Consider the following 21,798-nt stretch of genomic DNA (forward strand, 5'->3'; position numbering starts at 1 on the left):
GTTGCTACACTTGGATGTACAATAACCTTGACTGGACTTAAGAAAAATACAGCAACAGTACAACCTCTCAATCTAATTTGCAATGCATGCAACTATAAAATATGTTACATAAAACTGCAGCCAAATTAGAAGGGATTCTTTTTTTGGATTGGTTCCTAAAACGCTCCAAATAATCTCAGAGGGGAAGGAGCTTCTCATGCACAAAACTTTTGAAGGTCAATCAAATTAGACATTTACCCAGACTTGGAATGGGCTGATAATCGATGAACTTGTAAGTTGCTATGGTAACTACAGAGCTGTGATAACTACTCTCATCTCAGGGTGATATGTGAACTTTGACCCATGGTTGAGATATACAAGATAATTCACTAGTAAGCCGAGAGCAGCTGACTCTTGCCCTGGCACATCTGGCCTGGTTCAGTATTTTAAAATAATACCTTGTTCGATCTGTGTGCTTTCATATAGAAAAAAAATCTTGTATTTGTTTGCTGCAAGAATATAAGAGTACCAGCAAGATTTTGTACATGTTGTTTTGTCCTTGTTTTGTCTACAGTCTCATGTCTCAAGTTTTCCAAACTTTTAAACATTTCTGACATTTCATTAAACAGTTGGTAGAATAACTATTACTGAAATAGTAAGTCTGTTCTCTTTGAGTTTGGTGTTAAAAGAGACTGCATGGTTGAAGGAAGAGGTTAAAAATGCAGGTCTGTCTGTCCTATCAGGAGTTCTTATTTGTTCCAAAAGTTATTTGTACTATGATGGAAATAAAAAGGAGCCAAGTAGTCCAGACTGTGACCACACACTGTCGAGGGTGGCTAAAATACAGGCCTGCAATCAGCTGGATAAAAAGCTCAGATCTGTCCCACTTTGTGATGTTGGTATGAACCAGGCAATATATCATGCTGGCCCAAAATCAGCAGCCTGTTTCAGCTCTCCTTCTTTCTCATCAGTTAAGAGGAATGAGGCCGAACGAAATTTCGGCTGAGTCTCTGTCTAGTCACTAGTCACATGAAAAAATCAATTACAGAGAAAGAGAATCCCTTGAATATTTTTCCTCTCACATCGTCAAGGCATTTATTGTGGTTGTGGTAGCTGGCATGGTTGCCTATTACCCCCAACACTGTTCTGGTATTAAGTATTGATTGCATGGTGTCCTAAATCCCCCTGGACTGGGGACTTAAGAGTCCAATTTCAACAGACAGAAACACTGAAAAACATTTAAGGGTCAGTGATAAGTAGCTAACCAGACCCTGCACCTGTCAGCAAGAATAAAAAAACAAACCGAATCAGAGCAGGAGCGTTTAGTTACTCTGAAGCATTTTCTTATCTTTTATTTTCCTAATGCTGATTCTGCCACACAGAGTGCATTTGGCATCTGTTAAAGGCCATGTTTATACATAAACAGAAAAACATATTTGGCAAGTTGTAGCCCAGATTACATCTTTTCATTACTGCATCAGCCAGAAAAACCCTCTGAAGACTATTCTTGTAATGCAGCTTTACCCAACTCTAAAAAAATAACCAAGAACTTAACAAGGTGGTTATCTGGCTTCTGCATGCCACTTAACAGTGTTACTCATTACAAGAGTGTGGCCACGAACAAGACAGCTATAATGAGATGGAATATGCTCACAAGTGACCGTGAAGGTGTTAGACAAATTGTTGTATAGGCTGTGTGAAATAAGCTCATTGTTACAGTCTTTTGTAAATGATTTTTTGTAGTTTGCCTTCATCCATCCACAATATCCATTTTGCATCCCTTGCAGTTCCTTTGGGGACACGAAATGGCCCAATTGAAATTCTCTAAGAGGCAGTGCTGAACACACAGCTCTACCTTGTGCTGCCATATAGGGGAAGTGAAAACTTTTGTCATGACATCTAATATTTCACTTCTCTATATGACCACAAATGTGTGTCGTGTGCCTTCTCTGAGAGTCAGTATTTCACGCTTGGCAAATAATCCTCCTGACAACTATGAAATCTCAGGATTCATCCGAGCACATGACACGTAAAAAAGCATAAACTGAGAAAGCCTCGTTTGAAATTTATTTTAATCTCCGTAGATGATTCAATATTCATGTTTTTGGGCAGAAATAAATCTAATGGCACTGATTCAGATTTAGATCTGGCTTTTATTTTATCCAGTGAAAGATGCAGCCAACTAGAGACCCAGGAGAGAAATGTTAGTCTGTCATGACTCTAAGTAAACCCTGAGTTGTGTGTGTGTGCATGTGTGTGAGGGAATCCAACTGCCAAGCTCAATCTCAGTATCTCTCATTTATGATCAATACTGTCTGATTGGTCCATTCTGGGTTTAATTCTCCCTGGTAAAACTGACAGAGACAATAACAACTTCTGCAGCTTCAGAGGCTGCAGTTGTTGTAAGGACAGAAACCACGGGAGTGCACAGCAACACAGTGCAGTGTGTGTTTGTGAGTGTGTGTCTCAGCTGTATCTCGCAAATGCAGACTAAAGAAACCTCCTTGTTTTCCCTCGAGATGTTATTGATTTCGAGTTATACAGCTCCTCATGCAGGAAGGGATTCTCATTATGAGAGGATGGTTTGTAGCCCCAGAAGACACACAGAGGGATTTAGCTCTGTAAATGGACTGGACCATAGTGTGCGCCGGCAGGATGTGTGAGTATAAACATATCTTTATGTGTGTGTATCTGTGTGCGAACAAAGGTGAATCTATGTCAGGTTATTTGAATTTTGTGTGTGCATATGCTTGTGTGAATGTGTATCTTCCTGTGTGTGTATGTGTTGTGTCCAAGATCAATAGACTTCAGTCGCACAGCAGCAACAGAAGGCTACAGCCATTCATCAACTGCACAATACCTTGCTATTGTCCTATGATTTATGAGACTGAAAGAATAGGAAATTACACAATAGAGAGAAAATGGGCCAGGATGCAAAAGTGATCATTATTACAAGAGTGAAACTAAGGACATGTTTTGGCAAAAAACTTTTCATAGCAACAAGTTATGAAGATGCTCAGTGTGATAATTCAATTCTATTGCTCATAATCTTTCAGTAGAGTTATATTATGATGATGTGGTGATTTGGGGATGATACTTTGTAACAGAATTCTGTTCTGTAAAATGATGATAACGAGGCAATTTTTTTGTGCAAAAGCAGACAAAAGGAGACATTTTAAGGAATGTTAGCTTTAAGTGTTTGGCATCACACCTAACATTACCATTCAGTTCACCTGCATGAACATTGATGGTTTATATGATAGTTTACCAAGCAATTTTGCATACACATCCTGATAAATACTAATATTTTTGATACACTACTTCTAAGCATAGAGATAATTATTTCAACCACATCGCCCAGCCCTAGCAGAGCGTGAGTGTCAAACTTCTGTTTTATAAAAGAATGTGATAAGAAATACAAAACATACCAATAACCAAAAGGAATATATAAAAATATATATAAAATTCTCCTTGAATCACACTTATTTTACATGCTCTCAAGTTTAGATGAGATCCTGTGATAGTCAAAGAAGCGAGAGGAGCGTCCTTGCTCCACTCAAACCAGGCTGTGATGACATTTATTATTAGTGAAGTGAAACCTATAGAGGAATCTTGACCAAGAGTGGAAGCGAGAGGTTTTAATTAAGTGAATGTTTGATGAAGAACTGTCCTTGTTCCTGACAAAGGGACCTGTCTCAGGAAGGAATGAATCATGCAACAACAATATGGTGGTGATTTGCATAAAAAAGAGAAAGTGAATGGTGCTTGTCTCTTATTTCATTCAGCCTATCCATTCCATCTGCTGCCCTTTTACCACTCCTTACAATTTTACTGGAAGACTTTTGAATGTCATACTGCAACTTTAAGGCTTAACAATTTCCATCTCATGCCTGTGAACATAAAATACAAAGCACTGGAGCGTGAAACCCTGCAAAACTGGAGCCTAATGGTTTCGGTAAGTATATTTTCTGAGTGAGAGGTTTTACTGAATAGAATATGGCAAGTAGACAAACAAACACGCCAGTCCATTCCTCCCGTGCTAATTAGGCAGGACTGCAAGAGACGCAAATACAAATCTTTGAGATGCACCATGAATGTATTAAACCCGAGGTCCCCCTAACAACTGGCAAGCCACAAAGAGGCAAGGCAAGGAGGGAAGCAGCATGACTTCATATTGGTCTTCTAGCAGACACTCAGCCAATAAGAGCCTTAGAGAGCACAAAGCCGCGAGGAAAAGAAAAGAAAAAAAACAATGAAATGAGCAGATGGTCATTTATTTTTTTAAAACCATGTTTTTAAGTGGGCAGAAGAGACTTCTGAAATCTGAACTTTTAGCTTTACTCCAGGGGATTCTTCAGGCAGCTCTACCTGGCAACGTTGGAGACTTTATATGCACAATTCCAATGCGTACATTTCTGAACACAAATCATGATCTAGCCATTATTTATGTGAACAGCTGCTTGAATGTAGTGTGTTATGTCTGCAAATGTTTGACAGGAGAGAAGACAGTCAGTGCAGATAACACAGCTGATAGTAAGTATGTAAGAGTATTAAGGAGCGTGATCTCATGAAATTTTGTGAAAATGCAAATGTGTGCCCCGTGCAAGAAATGCATCTGGAAAGCTTTTATGGAGGCAACAAGACTTGCCACAGCCTCTGCTAATTATTCAAGTGATTGATCAGTTTCACCTGTTGGAGTTTCAGCTACACTGCTGCTTGTGTTCTGTGCTTGGTCAGTTTCACAGCTTTAAATATTAAATAGCAGGTAAGCACAGGTGATGCCACTGACATTAATTAAGGTTGTATTCCAGCCAGGCTCAGGGTGTTGCTCATGATGGCTCACTGGAAAGATGACCTCTCTGTTAAAAAGGTGTATTTTGGTTTAACTCTGTAGTCTGTTCTGCCCTTTATACCCCTTTTTTGTTTGTTTGTTTTGTGCCATACCCAGAAGGCATAATAAATGCTGCTGTTCACTATCTACCTCCAACCATGACTCCCCTGCAATTGCGTCTTCACCTCAACAGCAGCCTCTTGACACAACTAGAAACAGTTCACGGCGGTAGTCTGACACTGAAAAGAAAGGTAGAAAGTAAAGGTGTGAGAGCTGGTGGGTTGCCATGCCATTGTTCCCATGCCCCATTACTCCAAAACCCCAATGATCTGAAAAATGTCTCACCGGACTGAGAGTCTATTAGTCTGATGGTCTGTTATTTGGAAAACAAAGGCCCATTGCCTTGAAGGCCAGCTGCTCTGGAAATACACACTCTGGAGTTGTTGGAGTTCAGTGATTTTTGGTGTTCTGCCGAGTTCTGCATCCCTGCTGGGAAAATCATCCACTCCTGTTGACCCGAACCTTCACCTGAGGAAACCTGCAAATTTACAGAATGGGCATTTTTTGAACGATTGGGATTTGTTTTCAGGATAATGGGTTGGCGAACTAAAGGCTTTTGGTCCAATGGGACATTTTTCAGACTACTGGGGTTTCAGAATAATGGGCGTTTGAACCAATAGACAGTCCTCGATTGCTGGATCTGAAGACCTTGGTGCGATTTTCAACTCATGCCAAACAAGTTTCAACTGTGACCGAAGTTTTTTGTTTTCAGCTCAACTTTTTCTTATTTAACCATCTCACACTAAACTTCAGCCCAACCCTAAACACAACCCCAACTCTAGACATACGCAAGCTGTATTAGTTGTCCAAAACTTTAGCGCAGACCTCCACTAAAGTTTATTTTTACTTGCCTGTCACAAACAGATGAAAATGGTGTGTCCAGTTGTGTCGCTGAACAACTGGTAAAGCTTATTATGTTTTGTTTTTTCCACAGATTCCTCAATTTCCACTAGCTTTTGCTTCATATAAACAGAAATCGACTTTATCACACTGGTTTGGGCAAGGGAATGAGATTAATGAAATGCAGCTGTGACAATAATTTTGGTCACTGTTTGGTCATGTTTACAGTTGTTGATTATCCATGCATGTGCACATACATCTACCCATGTATAAGGGAGCCTTTGCCTATAGAAAACAATTTCAGAAGATTTGATTTGATTGAAAACATATTGATAACTTTTTATGTACAGTGAAAGTATTTAACTTGCAAATAAACAGTGAGGGGAGCAATAAAACATGCATTTAATGTGTGAAAAAAAGAACCTGAAAACTAATTAGAGACAGCACACACGTGAAAGAGCTGAGAATAACATGTGAATGCACCTGGTGGAGACATTGATTATTCTGTTGTATGTGTAAAAAATGTGGCTGAGCTGGATCTAGCGGAGACAAGATGTAACAGTTACGCTGTGTATTTATAACTTTTTTCCAGAAATAGCAAAGTAAATCTTTTGAACTTACTTATCGAAGACACAAGAGATGTTAAAGGTGCTATGTGTAGTATGTTAACATAAAAAAAACAAAACAAAACATTAGCACAACTAATGAACTGCCAATGAAGACCCAAAAGAAGCAACATTACAGGAAACAACAGGGCTTATGGGAATTGTGGTTTCTATTTTGAAGAGGACTAGGCATGCCTCGAGCAGCTGCTTCGTCACTGCAGCATCTCTCCACAGCCTTGACAGACGGCTCAATCTCACTGCCTGGATTTTGTGCAGGCACATTTCAACAATAGGTGGTCAATCAATCACTCACTTATTACCCTTGCCAGCAGAATTGGATAGGGGTTTAGTTCTGGCCCCATTCCATCTGTTTGTTTGTCTGCTAGGAGGATATTTTCATGAAACCTGGTGGAAAGGTTGATTGTGTGTGAATGAGCTACTGATTCACACTGACTGGCCAAAATGGGCCGTGACAGGGGTGTTGCTTCACATAAAAATGTACAAAACTTTCGTACAGATTCACGCAACTTCATGAAACTTTGTGGAAAGGTCAGTCCTGTGGCAAAGAGGCACACATTAGCTTTTCATACTGATTGGCCAAAGGGGGGTTTGGTGGTGGGCATTACCAACTTTTGGTGAATATCCAACATGTGGAGTTGGCATATCTTGATAAGTGCATAGTGTTGGCAGAGGTATGCATACGCCTGAGCGCTCTTTCCAGTTCAATCACTCACTCTATCACTCAGGGACACTCTGAGCCGGTCTGCCTAGACGCTCCAGCCAAAATGCTGCAAGGAACCATACCACTTCCATGATAGAGGCTGATGATTACACCGAGGTGTCAAGATTAATTTGACAGTGATACACTGATATTTAAAAATGCCACAGCTTTAAATGTAACTTAAGACTCATGCATCAGCCCTGCCGACACACCAGACAGTCAAGCTGCCAGTGAGGCAGCCACTCAGCCAGGCTTCAGTATTCTGTCAGTATTTCCCAAATGTTGGAATACGGGACGGTCATTACGGGACCAGGGAGACATATTAACATTACTGTCCACTTTGAAGTTCTAGCTTTAGTCTTCAGAGAGCAGAGGATTCAGCGGCCATGCTGGAAGGAAGCAGAACGGTGACAGAGCTGAGAGGATGAGGTACAAGGTGAGAACAGGGATAGATTATGTGTAGCGTGGGTCGGGGTGGTCAAGGGGAAAAAAAAGAAAACCAAGACAGGAGATGACAGAAAATTAGACAAAGGAGAGAGACGGAGGATGGGAGAGAAAAAAAAGCGAGTGCATATGCGTCTGCCGTGACTATGTGCGTCATTTTCGCAGGTCACCTCATCTTTGAGAGGAGGAAAAAGTGCTGTGAATCTCATGACTTGCCATTGAGTGGACAACAAACACCACCTTGAATATCAAACACATCCCGCTGCGCATAATAATATTACCTGGGCGTCTGTGGTGCCTGAGTAATTTAATTCCTGACTTGGTCCATCTGTCTGGGTTCAGAGACATGATAGAGTGAGTGCAGTGATTATCCCCACTTTCATACCTTCTGCCCACAAAACTTTAATTGGAGCTAAATGCAAATTGAAACTCAAGCTACGCGACAGAACTTATTTGCAAAGAAGGCCCGTGTTTTGTTTTTGCCTTTTAACTTGGCCTTGATTTTCCCCATGCGTAGCTTCAAAGGAAAGAAAACCAATTTTATGGATGTCAGTATGAAAATAAGGCTCTTCTCTTAATTTCACTGAAGTTGGCTCTTTTTTCGGAGGTATTCATTCGTCAACAGTGGCAGTATTTATTATTGTAAAAAGGTGGTTCTCAATCTGGCAGCCAGGACCCCCCAGAGGCATCCCAAGAGGAATTTGGAGGGGACACAACATGATTTCTGAAATAGCGAAAAATATACTGTAACAGATAGAAATTCATTTTACTTTGTATATTTGTGATAAACTGATTTTGTCTTATAAAATACTGAATACATGCATCCTTATGTTTTTTTTCAGTATTTTTACTCAAATAAAATGTCTTGAAAAGGAAAACCAAAGATCATCTTTTGGTGGCAAAAGTTCACCACTGAGCGTATTTTAAGCTGGGAGTTGTAGACATCACTTCATTTTGGAGGTTGCAAGCCAAGCAATTTTGATAAATACTTCTGGATGTTTCCATAGAAGCACTTAGCCAAAAGTCTAGCTGGCACACGATTGAGCAACAAGACTGATTTGGTATTAATGGCTGCTCTGCTCTGCTGTTGGCAGCAAGCTGCACTCAATAAATAATCACAGCAATGTAATCCATGTGAGGAGTGGTGTGTTGTCTGTGTACAAACTACAAGACTTACCACAGCGATTAATAGCATTAAAACGACATATCCTGACTTGTAAACATTTTACAGTGCTGATACTTGTTTTTGTGACGTAAAAAGGTTTCAGAATGACATGACTGAGTAAAGATACCTCCATTTGTACGGAGGTCAGGCCAGGTGGGCACCACAGAGATTTTCGGTGTGCAGCAGTGTCTGAACAGCATCACAATAACACTCTGTGAACACAGGCAGAATTGAGAAATCATGATGTATAATTCATTGTAAGCTATTTCAGGCGGGCAAGCAGTGATCTGAAGGGTTTTGAGAGGATATTGCTTCCCCTTTCATCACAAAAGATGCAATGAAATATCATGGATGCACTTTGTGAACAACTTATTGGATATAAAAAATGTTAGGAATATAGTGTCTCTAGGAAAGAAACTGACCTGGGAAAACCAGATAAAAGCTAAGTCCATATCAGTTATGGGTCAAGAGGAGATGGAGGTAATTTCGTTTATATAGAATCTTGTTTAACTCACACAAAAGATCAAAAACAAACAATAAAAATAAGCATTTAGATGAAGCAGAAGATGCAGGTTCCAGATGACCTTTTAAACTTTGAGACAAATGGAACAATGGTGATGCAAAAGGAAATGCAATTGCATTTTTTTTTTTTTTTTTTGGATTATGCCTGTAATATTTTGTGCAGTAGGTGCAGCCTTGGGGGGCTAGTGAGGTGGTAAACAACACAAGGTCATAAACAAACTGTACACAGCTCATGCTACTCTCCACTCTCTGAATGTTGGCCAGTGAGGGAAAAGCTTACATCTCTTCACCGCTCGTGTTCTCCTCCTCCTCTGCTTTGCATCGTGCGCGTCACTCGATCTCTCAGTGACTTGCCTGAAGGCTGACCACACTTGTCCAGATGGAGCAGCAGAGGGATCCCAGGTCTTCCACTCATTCATCTTCACCTCTCCTCCCCTTCCCTGTCCTCCACTCCTTCTCTCTGCTTTACTCCCTACACCAATCTCTTTCAAAATTTATAAGAAGGAACCTGAACTCGAGTCACTTAAGGAACTACGCTGTTGTTTTGGGAGTTTGGCCTGCTGGTCCTCTTACCTTGTTCCTTTGAGTAATCCAAAACTGGGACTCATTTTAGGTTCATAACTTCTACAAACCTATTTCAATCTTCATCATTACCAAAACACCGATCATGAATCAGGAATGCAAAAACTTCAGCCATCTAACTTCATTCACCTCCTCTGTAAATAACACAAGTTAAGCATGAAGATCCTGTGGCACTGAAATTAATTTCTTTTTCTTTTTGTCAGGGTTATATGCATCATTAAAGTTAACTAATCATCCAACCCTGAGGCTGTTATGTTTTCTAAATTTCTCACTTTTAAGATCAAGAGAAGCCAGTTTATTTAGTAAGCCATATATACTATATCACAAATTACATACGCCATCATACACATCGGACACATTCACATCTATAGCTATTTTATCTCCCCTGTGCTATGGCATGGGCTCATTTTCCCATTGTCTGGTTCTGACAATAGCCTGAGGTTAAGCTGCGCACTAAACTGGACGGGGATTAATTTGCCAGAGGCATCACAGTACATAAAAACTCTTGAACAGCATATACACCGAAAGGATTCCTCTCTTCTCCACAGTATGTGCATTCCCTCTCTGATTGCAGAAAATTCAGTTAGCCCAGGACAAGATGTCCCTGTAGAAACCTTAGCTCGACTATTTGCTCTACATACTTTCTGTACACAACCTCGCTCAGTCCTCAAATGCCAAATGTACTGAAAAGCAGTAAAGCCTGTTAAAAAGGATTTTAGCCAATTTTTGTGACCAGACTGGTGTCAGATTATGGGTATTAAGTTTTAGCATATGTCCTTCAGCTGCCCTAAAACAGCTGATTAGCATTCAGGATTCCCAGGCAAGACCAATGGCTACTTTCAAAGGCAAGATTATCAGCTAGGTTGCAGCTAAGTGCTAATAATGCAGCTAATATTCAAGAAATGACCTATCCATTTAAAGAGGAGACTATTACTGTTTTCATGACTTTCTTTTCAAATATATAATTGCTTGAGATAAAAATAATGTTCTTTATGATAAATATACAAAACAAAGCAGGTAAATGTGGTCTTGCTAAAATTGTATTTACAGGCTAAATTTGATTCGAATTCATATTTCATGTTACATCAGCTACCTCTTCTGAGTGGAGGCTTCCCACTTCAGATGCTGCAAAATGGCCTGGTTGGGAGGATTTTAATAAGTTTTGAGGAAAGCCAATCAATACCAAGTCAAACTTGGATGCGCTGGTACACAGACTGTAATAAGGATTGATTTTTGAAAATGCCCCCTCCACTCAAAAATGTGTTTTTTAAGAGTTTTGCTGAGAAAAATACATTTTTTTCATGGTTAGATTATGAAATATGACACAATTTTCATGGGTGTTGCAGGGATGGGACTTCAGCATTATGTGAACAGAGCTCTGGTTATGCAGGGGGCTGGGACTTTTTGCATATTCATAGATCTGATTTTTTTATGAAGACAAAGTTTAGAGCCACATTTAAAGCACAAAGGGCTGTTTTTCATCAGAAAACTTTAAAATGTATTAATATTCATAAACAGAGATTATTTTAAAAGGCTTTTAAGCCTCTAAAAGTCCTCCTCCAGTCATTGCTAAATGATTGGAGGGGGACTTTAAGTTCGACCTCTCCAAGTTATCACATTTTAACTATTTTTTCAATAAACATATCTGATCCTATAATTGTATCACTAAATAGTCATTAAATTTCCTCATTTCTCCCAACTTAGCCTTTTTGCTCAGACATGTGTGTTTCAGTTCTTGTTGTTGGGTTCATAATTTTGCATATTTACACTGTGCTTCAGTCATCCACCAATCAAAAAGCAATTATCTGTCATGGCCAGTTTTGTCTAACAGCACGACACTCAAGCAGTTTTTCTTTGGCCGAGGACAGTCTAATCAGTGATTATTGATATGAATCACTCTGCCCTCACAGTCACCTCTACCATCTTGTCTCTCATGCACCACTTGATGTTACATCTTGATGCTATCGTGGACTCACATTTTTGCTCTCTGGTTGCTAGTTTCTTGTTCAAACTAGGAAATGTTGACCGGAGTGTCCTGAAACAAAGGAGTTGTATTGGTATTCTCTTTATATAACTAAGTCACCTTCGGACGTTAAATCCCTTGGTTATTTCCCAGTCTACCCTTATTATCTCCCGCATTATTTTGATTTCTCTCTCCTCCCTCTGACATGAGAATCTGTGTCCCTACTTTCACCTCTCCTCAGTCTTCCTCCCAACCTTTTCTCTTGTTACTTTGTGTTTTTTTCCCTGGCTTCTCTGAAGATGGGCGATTTCCAGCGGTAAAATAAGTGAGATTGCCACCAGGTCACCATTTCAAATCCTTGGACAAGCCACAACATCGTGAATGGTGATATGAACAATCCTGCCATTTACCCTGCCTCAGTAAGTATCATTCAGGTGTGCCTGAACAAACCATTCACCGCTGAAACACAGCTTAAATGCCCCCAAAAGAAGATGTACTTGTATATAACTTCAAAACTGCCCCCTCTTCCTCCCTTCCTCAGAGGCCCAGTCCTTGAAAGAAAACAAGACAATAACTCTCTGGCCCTCGGTCCCTGCAGTTTTCACTGGGCATGTGTGTTTAGTCCAGAATAAATATTCTGCTTTCCTCGAGGAAAAGTAAAGCATATGAAAAATGATTTTCCTCCTGACCCAAAACTAATTGTATTTACCTTTAGGGAGGCTAGTCGAGAAAAAAATATTCCATTCTTAGGCATCACTTTACTGGCTAACAGTACTTTATTCAGCCTACTATTTTATTATTCTTATTGTTCTTATTCTTGCTCTTACTCTTACATTGAGTTTTCCCTTGGTTGACACCACAGTAGTGCTTTACAGGAGCCCCACCTCATCACCCTCAGCTGCCTTAAAGGAACACAAATAAAGATTCTTACTGTCACATAGCTCAAAATGACTGATACATATCAGTGGGGAGTTTAATAAGGATCAATGCCAATGATCAATATCAATGACATTAATTGGAGGATAGAGTCACAGGCTACAATGTAGTACTATTATGTATGATAGTAGTTTGCATTGTGATATATTACCTCTTCACTAGACATATCTGTTGGGTGTCTGCTCTAATTAGCTAGTTTAATAATTTCCAATATGGCTATTACATCTGTCTGTTACTTTTCACTGTAAGCTGAATCAGAAAGCCATCAGTATTTCAAGTCCTTGGTTGCTTAGAGGCAGATAAACACCAATGAATACTTGAAGCCTGTTTTATGGAGAAACAGTGTCATCTGTCAAGCTCTTGAACTTTTTAACAGTATTGTATTACTCCATTTTCCTGCCTCATGTCTCTTGCCACATCCCTAAACACCACTTAGCCAGTGAGCTAATCGGTAGGTATGTCATGTATGTATATGAGGCACGATATGAAGTGTGAGGCGTTTTAAAATAACCAGTCGGCCAATCATGCAGTTAGATGTCCAGCCAGTCAGCCAAGTCATCAGTTAAGAAACCAGTCGGACAGCCAGCATGGGGAATGTGGCTGAATCCTACAGAGAGAGGGCATTCCTGAATGAAGGTGACTGTGCCAGTAAACCAGTCAGCAAGCCTGCATCCATACCTGAAACCTAAGACGGCCATCCTGTATGAAGGAGGGAGTGTCCCTTCGACCTGGCAGCCAGCCAGCCAATACCTGAATGAGACTATACAGACTGAATGAGTTATACAGAGCCTTACAGTGAAGGTGAGTGCGTCTGCCGGCCTCGGGCTACAGGGAGCAGTGGCAATGAGAGAGAGGAAGGCTCCTATTTATCCTCTAGTAATGCTGACCTCCAGAGTTTCTGCTGCAAATTCAGAATGCTGTAAAACAGCAAGGCAACTGCATCATATCTGAGGAACGCTTAAAATGAAGGTGAAAGTGCCAGCAGGCTTCAGCCAGTCATCCAAACATCTAGCTTCAAAACTAAACTCCCTCAGACAAAATGGTATGAAAAAACTGCTTCAGAAAGAAAAGCATCAGACAAAACTCCCCCACACAAATGGCTACTGGCACTTTTGGCTTTACCAAGTCAAACCACGTTCATTTGATTTGCATTACCATTACCAGATCTCGGCACCGTGTAGCACCCGAGATGGACCATCTCTGTTGTCAGACCAGTCAAACCAGCACATGGCCTAAAACTGTGGTGCAATTTGTAATATATTGTATGCATTTTTTTTTTTTATTCTGTAGCCAAATAATAATAATAATTGTGTGGGGATGTGTGGGGATGTTGAAACACTGAAAAAGTGTTGTATTCCATTCAGCTGGTAATTATAAGCAAATTTGATGCTTCTCTTGACAATGTGTGATGTTTTAAGAAAGTGTTTTTCCATTCTTATGTATGGCAAGGAAAACCATTACTTGCAGACAGGCGAAACACTACAAACACAAGGGGAAAAAATGATAAAGCAAAGAAAAAATGCTGAAGTATAAAATGACATCATCAAGAGTCATTTGAATTCTTGTATACTCCCTCATGTGTCAAACAGGCAACTTAATCAGGTTTTACTTTTTTGCCCTGCAGTGAGAAGTGTCAGCAGATAGACAGCTGATCTGCACATACACTTCAGTAAAAAGTGAGCTTTGCTGTGAAGGTGAAAACCTCAACCTGCATCCTTATACATGCAACTCTCAAGGTTGCATGTATAAGGATGCACAATAATATGACCGTCAAGAAATCAATCAGTCAGGCAGCCAGTCCTGCATGCGGCCTTGCATGGCGGACTGGAATTCAATCATGGCCATTCAATCAAGCAGTCTGTGACTGAGTGAGTGAGTCATCCAATCCAACAATCACTAAATCAGGCAGTGAGCCAACCAGGCAGCAAGTGAGCAAGGCTGTTGGTCTGCATATACTGAAGGTAAGAGAATCCCTGAAGGTTTTCACAGCGTGAAGGTGAGTGTGTCAGCAAGCCCCAGCCAGGCAGGCCCCATGGGTGGGACAGAGGAAAGAGCCCTCGCGGCCGTCCTCTGCATATCGTCACCTCACTACACTCAGTCACCCTTCACTCAGCCATATCTTCAGCTGAGAGCGCAAATCTGCAGCAGCTTTAAATCCTCTGGGAAATGAAAGCAACATATGGGTTTTCCTAACTCTTCTGAAGGCCATGCGGTGCAATGACAAAATGGGATGGGAGTTCTGAGTCTGGCTCAGACTGCTGTACGTCACACTGTCTTCCAAACTTTCATCTCACTCACTTTGAAAGTAAGCTTGAAAAAGTAAAGCTGCTCATTTGCGACCACCTCGTCCGGATACACTGCAACAAAAAGCGGAACCATGCAAGCACTGTGACAAAGAATGAGCCAATTCTGTCTGAAAGTTTTTAATGGTCACATTGATCTTTCATCATAGTTTTCTGGCCACCGGGTGAAGTGGGGACACACTGCAGTGGTCCAAGATTGCTATGGTACTTTGCTGGGTCAGACTTCCTGGCCCAATTGCAGCGATTTCAACCTCAACCGTAACAATCTTCACCTCAGGTGGCATTTGGCTCTGATTGCTCAACCTTGATATAACACGATATTTGGGGCACAGAGGGAAAAGCGCACCGCATGGGGTCAGGAAAAAATGAGGTACCAGCAACAGGAAAATGATGAGGATTGACGAGCATGGAACATCTGATTGAAACGCTTCACGGTCACAGGTTAGCTTTTATTGTCAAACCATTAATCGTGGCTATTTTAACATCCTGCCCTGGGGCCACAATTGAAAATTTGCTGTCTGGCCATCACTGGCACGTTTGTAGTGATATTGATTAGTGTGCAGTATCCCTGTACAAAAAAGACGAATCTGACAATTCCCCAAAGTCCAGATGCGGTACTACAAGGAGAGGGGAGGAGAGGAGAGGAGAGGAAAATGGGATAGGAGAGACGATATTTTCTGAGCCAAGCAATCATCACAGACAAATGGACTGCGATTTTCTTATCAAACAAGTTAATTTGCTCTGGGAAAAGAATTCATTCCTGGAGGGACCGAGCCAGGATCGAACAAAGCCTAATCTTGATAGAGCAACAATTACCACGGCGGGGTGAACATTGAACAACAATATTTACAGGCTTTGTCAATAAATCAGCAAATTCTTTTGTAACGAGAAAAATAACCATTACAAGTTTTGCAGAGAACACTGCAAAACAGACTACGTTCAGGTCTCATTGTCAGCATTATCATTATCAGCGCCATCACCACCATCACCACCATCACCATTACCACTGAAATCGCTGCTGTCAGCCTTAACATTGCTGCCACTATCATAACTATAATCACAAACATCATGACTATTTCCATTTAGTAGAGGCCTAAGCAGTCTAGTCTGGGAGTGTATGTGGACAAAAGGTGACAGTGCGTCTGCTATGATGCGATCAATGCAGGAAGAAATCAATACCATCTTACATAGGGGACACAAGTGAGCATTCCTTTCCCATTTACATGTTGAGTAAATACAGAGTGAATCACAATCATAGCAAAAAGAAGAATCGCAGCTTTTCCACTGATATTTCCATTAGAAAGCACCACTTGACAGCTGTGAAATCTGCAAGACTGAGAGCTTAACCTCCTCCTTTGACACAAAGTCAGCTCCTTTTGGTGCACGGGAAAGGCCTCTGAAAAAGCATTTAGACCATGTGACAGTGAAATCTTGCACTGTGGCCGACACAATTGAAATTCTCCAGCTCCTCTAGTCACAGAGGCTCACCTATAGCAGCCATGACAGCGTGGGTAATAGCTTGTCCTTGAGACAACATATTCATTACTTTTTATTCAGGCTGATATGCCACTCAAAGAAAGGCTTAATAACAGTGTTTTTGCTACAAATAATATCTTGCCACAATCATATTATACTCTAGAGTGCAGTTATCTGTTGGAAGCACAAAAATGAACATGAACTGATGGAGTTGACTTTGGTGCATACTGACAACTCAGAGTTTCACAAGGCATACTGACACAGGACACCTTTACATATGCTATTCAGCAGTCTATTGCTATGAGCCGCACGAGCAGCATGATGTTCACAGTGTGGCTGCAGCTTTAGATGGAGATGCAATGGCAGTCATGTGGTACACTGGCTCAGTGAACCATGAGCATGTTTTAGTGCTTTAAATGAGATACATGAAATAAATCATTTGCATTGGAAAACCCTGCGTTCCTGTAGCTGAAAAGTGTCATAGAGTCCAAAGCACATGTAGGTTTAAGCAGACACTGTAGCGGAGCAAGATGGTGTGAAAACGGCTAAATAGGACTAAACTAAATAGGAAGGCGGTGAATAGAGACAGTAACAGTGTTTGCATACAGTTCAATAGGAGGGCAAAGAGGAGTTAGGAGATGGTAGGGATTATTATTATGAGTCTGATCCTCTGAATCTGAAGCCTTCCGGGTGTCCAGACCACAGGGTGGGGATCATTCGTCCATCATGAGACTAATTACTGTAAACAAAGCCGCACTGAAAAGCCCTGATGTTGCATCACAGCAAGTCACACGGATAAAGCCCCAGCACTTAATCTCCCATGCACAGCACTGGAGCCTAATCCGTACAGCATGTTTTGGATATGATTTTTTGGGTAGGTTACACTCAGTGTGTTCAATTACAGCTACAATTAACCTCATCACAACTATAATAAGCAATGTGGCACAAAGGATTATCTGTTTTACTTTCAGTTACATTCAGATTACTCTCCAGATGTGAGGTACAAAACAATGGAAAAGAAAAGGGGGAAAAGAATATTTAGGCATGCAAACTCATTTTGTTCAATGCTGTATTTTGTAAAGACACAGAATACTTGCCACTACTGAAATCTGAATTTCTCACGTTTACTTCAAAAACATTCCCATAAGTAACACTGTGATTTCATCGGTGATACTGTAAATATCTGCAATCAAAATACGCCTTATTTTCAGGTAATGTGGCAGAACACAGTCAAATTTTCCATGCATTTACACTATATATGTATATCCAATAATTACCATCCACTCACAAGTTAATGAAATGCAACAATATCTCACTATTTGACACTGGAAGACTCTTCTGGATGATTTTAAAAAAGTTCATGTTGCAAGGTTAAGTTTATTTATAGCCCTTAACCATTGTCTGTCGTGTCAGTGGGCTTTTCTTAGAGGCCCACAGTTTGTAACAATACTTACACCATGATTACAACAGTGACGGAGCTGAAAGTGCTAGATAACCTCTCAGAGTGACGGTTACCCGGCTTAAACTTTTTACGTGTCACAGCTGACAAAGCACCGAAGCACTTGAGCTGCTCCTCTTTGCACTGTGCTACTTAAGAGGACTATAGAAATGCTACTGATGATGGCCAGGGAGCAGAGCAGCCGTGAGCACTCCCTGTGAGTCTCACAGAAATCCTATTCATCACTGCTCGTCCCGCTCCTCCATCTCTCTCTCTCTCTCTCGCTACCTTCCTCTCCTCTCTTCCATCCATCAACCTGTTTCTCTCACTCTCTCTCTCTCTCACTGTGGGCCATGCAGTTTGGTGCTTTATTTGTTTTGTTGGTTGTTGCTGGTTCTTTATCATTTCCACTTTCCCTCTGAAGATGTACCAGTAAGCAGATTAGAGCCGGACCACCCTGCTGTCAAAATACACTGTTCTGTGCTACGGGGCTGACTGTACGCCCACTACTGTTACTGATTCTTAGTGTGCTGTTTCATGGGCATCTGCAAAATCCTGCTCTGCCCCCAAACAGAGTGGAAAATAAATACTCCTGCACTTTGAAAAAAAAAAAAAACTCCATTTCAGCAATTCATTTAGTGTCATATTCAGTGGTAAAATCTTGTTTTTTCTAGTGAAACTGCACTGGAAACAATAGAGATTATCTCATCCCACTGGCACTTTTTTTCATTTGTTTTAAGAAAAACAAGATTTTGGCACTGACGATACGCATGAATTACTTGTTAAGATGGACATTTTTCACAGTGCAACCACTTAGGAAAACAGCATTTGGAGGTTTCGTTGTATTCTGAATAATAATCTGGCTCATGAAATGGTAAAAGAGGCAGGCGAATTACACAAATGAACTTGTATCTGCGCACAATAGACAAGACTAATAAAATAAGACCAAGCTCACAGCATCCGCACCACCAACTACACATTATATCACTCCAACCTCAGGAATTATGCCCACACTCTATAATACTCCAGACATACAGTATTTGATGCATATCATTCTATTCAACATATATAAATCATAGAGATTGCATTCTTGGCTTCAACTACACTGTACTGCTTACATACTGTTGGGGTCACGGATTCTCCAACCAACAGGTGGAGTAAATTACACCAGGGAGGTTATTCTGCAAAGAGTTTGTCAGGATTATTTAGATCAAGACTACAAAAATGCATCTGTCTATTATTTTGGACAAGTTAGTATAGCTTGCTATGTTACAGGAGCCATTCTAAATCCAGATATATAAGGTAGGTGGAGTGAAATACTACAGAGGTGTGGATTGTTGGTCTAAAAACAGGGCATATGTTGATCAGAGAGCCATTTTGTAACACTTGTGTAATGTACCGATCATTTGAAAAATTCTCTTCTAAAATAAGATACTCTACCATCTGTCATATCTGGCATCTGTTTTTATGGAATGATTGACAACATAGCATTTCTTTAGCAGCATATTCTTATTCAGGGTCAAGCAAGGCTGGAGCCTATCCCAGCATGCACTGGGCAGAGGACAGGGAAACACCTTGAACAGATCACCTCCAATCCATCACAGCACTAACACAGTCACAGATACACATATAGGCAATTTAGAGCCTCTAATGCAGCTGACTTACATTTGTCTAGACAATAAGAGGAAACTGCATCTTGCTTTGAGTCAACAATACTAACCACTAACCCACTGAGCTGCAGCATTTTGGAAATGACCAAGTATTTTTAAAGCTGGGTGCCCATAAAATACATGAGAGCCACAACAGTGGGCTAGTGCACTGCAGAATATTGTTGCCTGATGTACAGGATGATGCCTTGTGGGTGTACTTGGCTATTTTAAGAAACAGAGGTGGGGAGATTATACCTAACATGTTAGCACATACTCTCTGCTGCGCCACCGGCTTAGCAGTCCTATCTCTGTTCTGATTGTGGCTGCTAATCAATGCCTCCAAATTCATGTATAAAAAGGTACTGATATACAGCGGTAAAATGATACGACACCGTTTTTTTTTTTTGTCACTGCTGATCAATTCTCTTTTTACTCATGCCTCCACAGGGAGGTCAAAGGTCAGAGGTCAGCTACCGCACAGCAGCCCTGGAGCTGGTAGGTCAGTGTATACCTGAGGGACATAAATTTTGTCAACTCTGTGCTTGAACCTGGATTTTCCATCTGAAAAGCTGCGGCTCCCAGGCGTTCATTACCCTCATGGGGATTATTCTTGCACCCTCAGAATTACATGCACCAAACTGTGACTGCACCAAGTTACAATGCATCATATTTCAATCTATTCCCTGATGTTGCAGCCCTGTGTCAGTGGTAATTAGACTGACAGGTGACTGACTATCTGTGTCAGTGTCACTACATATTGTATCAAGTGATGCAGTGATGAAAAAATGAGAGAAAAGAAGTGGATTAACTGAGAGGAACACTTGGTGATCATCATAAGGCAAGCAATGACATCATGAACAAAGCATTTGTGTTTTGCTTACCCTCATATCAATTAAATTGTAACAACTTGATGTCAACACCACATTCATTAACATGTATTTCAGCCAAGAAAAGGTTGGGAAAACTTAATTTCTCCTAAGTGCACAGACAGGTCTTAAACAGGTGCAATGTCCCACTTTTGCTGTAAGTCAGTGCAGGCTGCAGCGTAGCGCATCACCTACCTTGAGCTATGGCTATGGACTCGAACCTGTGCAGCTCTCGCAGCAGGCAGGTGCGCTCCGAGGGGTGAAGGCTATAAATAAACTCCTTGGCTCCCCGGGGCGAGTTGAGGGGCTCCATGGGCTCCTTCAGCGGGTGTGTGCCCAGGTTACACCGCTGCACCAACATGGAGAGGGGAGGCTCTGCGGAGAAGCGGGACGCTACGAGGGGTGCGTGGTGGTTGCTGAGTCCGGCTCTGGCCATCCCAGTCCCGGCTCTGAGGGAGAGAGCGGGCCGCAGGATTCTGTGCAGGCAGGGCAGCATCTCTGGGATGGGGGTAGGCTAGAGCAATGCGCCGGGAACCTAAAGGACAGCAGTGGACAAGGGCAAAAATAAATCACAGGCCTGGTTTGTCATCACTTTGAAGCAGCAATCACGTGCAACACAGATGCCGATTCACATCCCAGCTCCTTCCTACTGTTTGAATAATCGACGCAATGGTCGCGTTTTGAAAACAACCAATAAATCGCGTGTCCATTCCCGGAGGGAGACTGGCTTATTTAAAGGCAAAACGCTGAATTACACGGAGTAACGATCGGGTCAACTCTGAACGCATTTATCTTACATATAACTAGGACACATAAAGCAGGATGGGGTTGTTTAGCTGTCCAGAATCAATTTCCAACTTGGTGTAGGACGCACCTCAGTCGATGCTGCGCTGTCCCGTCCAACAACCTCCAGTAGCCGTTAGAATACAGCCGCTGCCCCACCGCGTACGTTTCCTATTTATCTGCCCTGCGCTGTTTTATCTACCCAGAATAAAGCAGGAATAACTGACTGGCTGCGCTATTGTACGAAATCACATTTTTGCGGCCGTCCCCCGGCTGGTGTAACCTCTGTTTGGCAGGATGGTGTGAGGCGGATGGGAGGGCAGCTCGGTACGCTCAGAGCCCAGCGCAGCCCCGAAAATATGTGCCAATAGCAGAGCCGCTTTCCTCCGTGCGTAACTGTGACGGCGCTGCCGCACGTAAATGCATATGGACAATGGAGAAGAGAAGCCGACTGTACACTTCTACTACAGCCTGCTACTGACGGAAAATGCCTGTTAATATTCCCTCAAGGACTTCTGGGTCTGTGGTGCTGGATAGTGAGCTTGTGTGGTGACTATCGCACTTGGCATTTTTAATCTTTGTATCACTATGATATTCCTATAATATTCCCTTCCGGACTTGGTCTATGGTGCTTA

The 21,798-nt window shown here is 41.5% G+C and overlaps 1 protein-coding gene across 1 annotated transcript in view; it reads right to left on the reverse strand.

The window, feature by feature from the left end:
- LOC115374314 (transmembrane protein 65-like) overlaps positions 1 to 21,452 on the reverse strand; it is a 56,058-nt gene extending 34,606 nt beyond the window's left edge. Inside the window, exons 1-2 of the mRNA XM_030073171.1 lie at positions 21,255 to 21,452; positions 20,576 to 20,915 (exon numbers count right to left, since the gene is read on the reverse strand). Coding sequence (XP_029929031.1) covers positions 20,576 to 20,876 — 301 coding nt within the window. The 5' untranslated portion in view covers positions 20,877 to 20,915; positions 21,255 to 21,452. The remainder of the gene's footprint in view (positions 1 to 20,575; positions 20,916 to 21,254) is intronic.
- Between the last annotated feature and the right edge of the window lie 346 nt (positions 21,453 to 21,798).

Source organism: Myripristis murdjan, chromosome 16 (genome assembly GCF_902150065.1).
Source record: "Myripristis murdjan chromosome 16, fMyrMur1.1, whole genome shotgun sequence".
Classification (NCBI taxonomy): domain Eukaryota; kingdom Metazoa; phylum Chordata; class Actinopteri; order Holocentriformes; family Holocentridae; genus Myripristis; species Myripristis murdjan.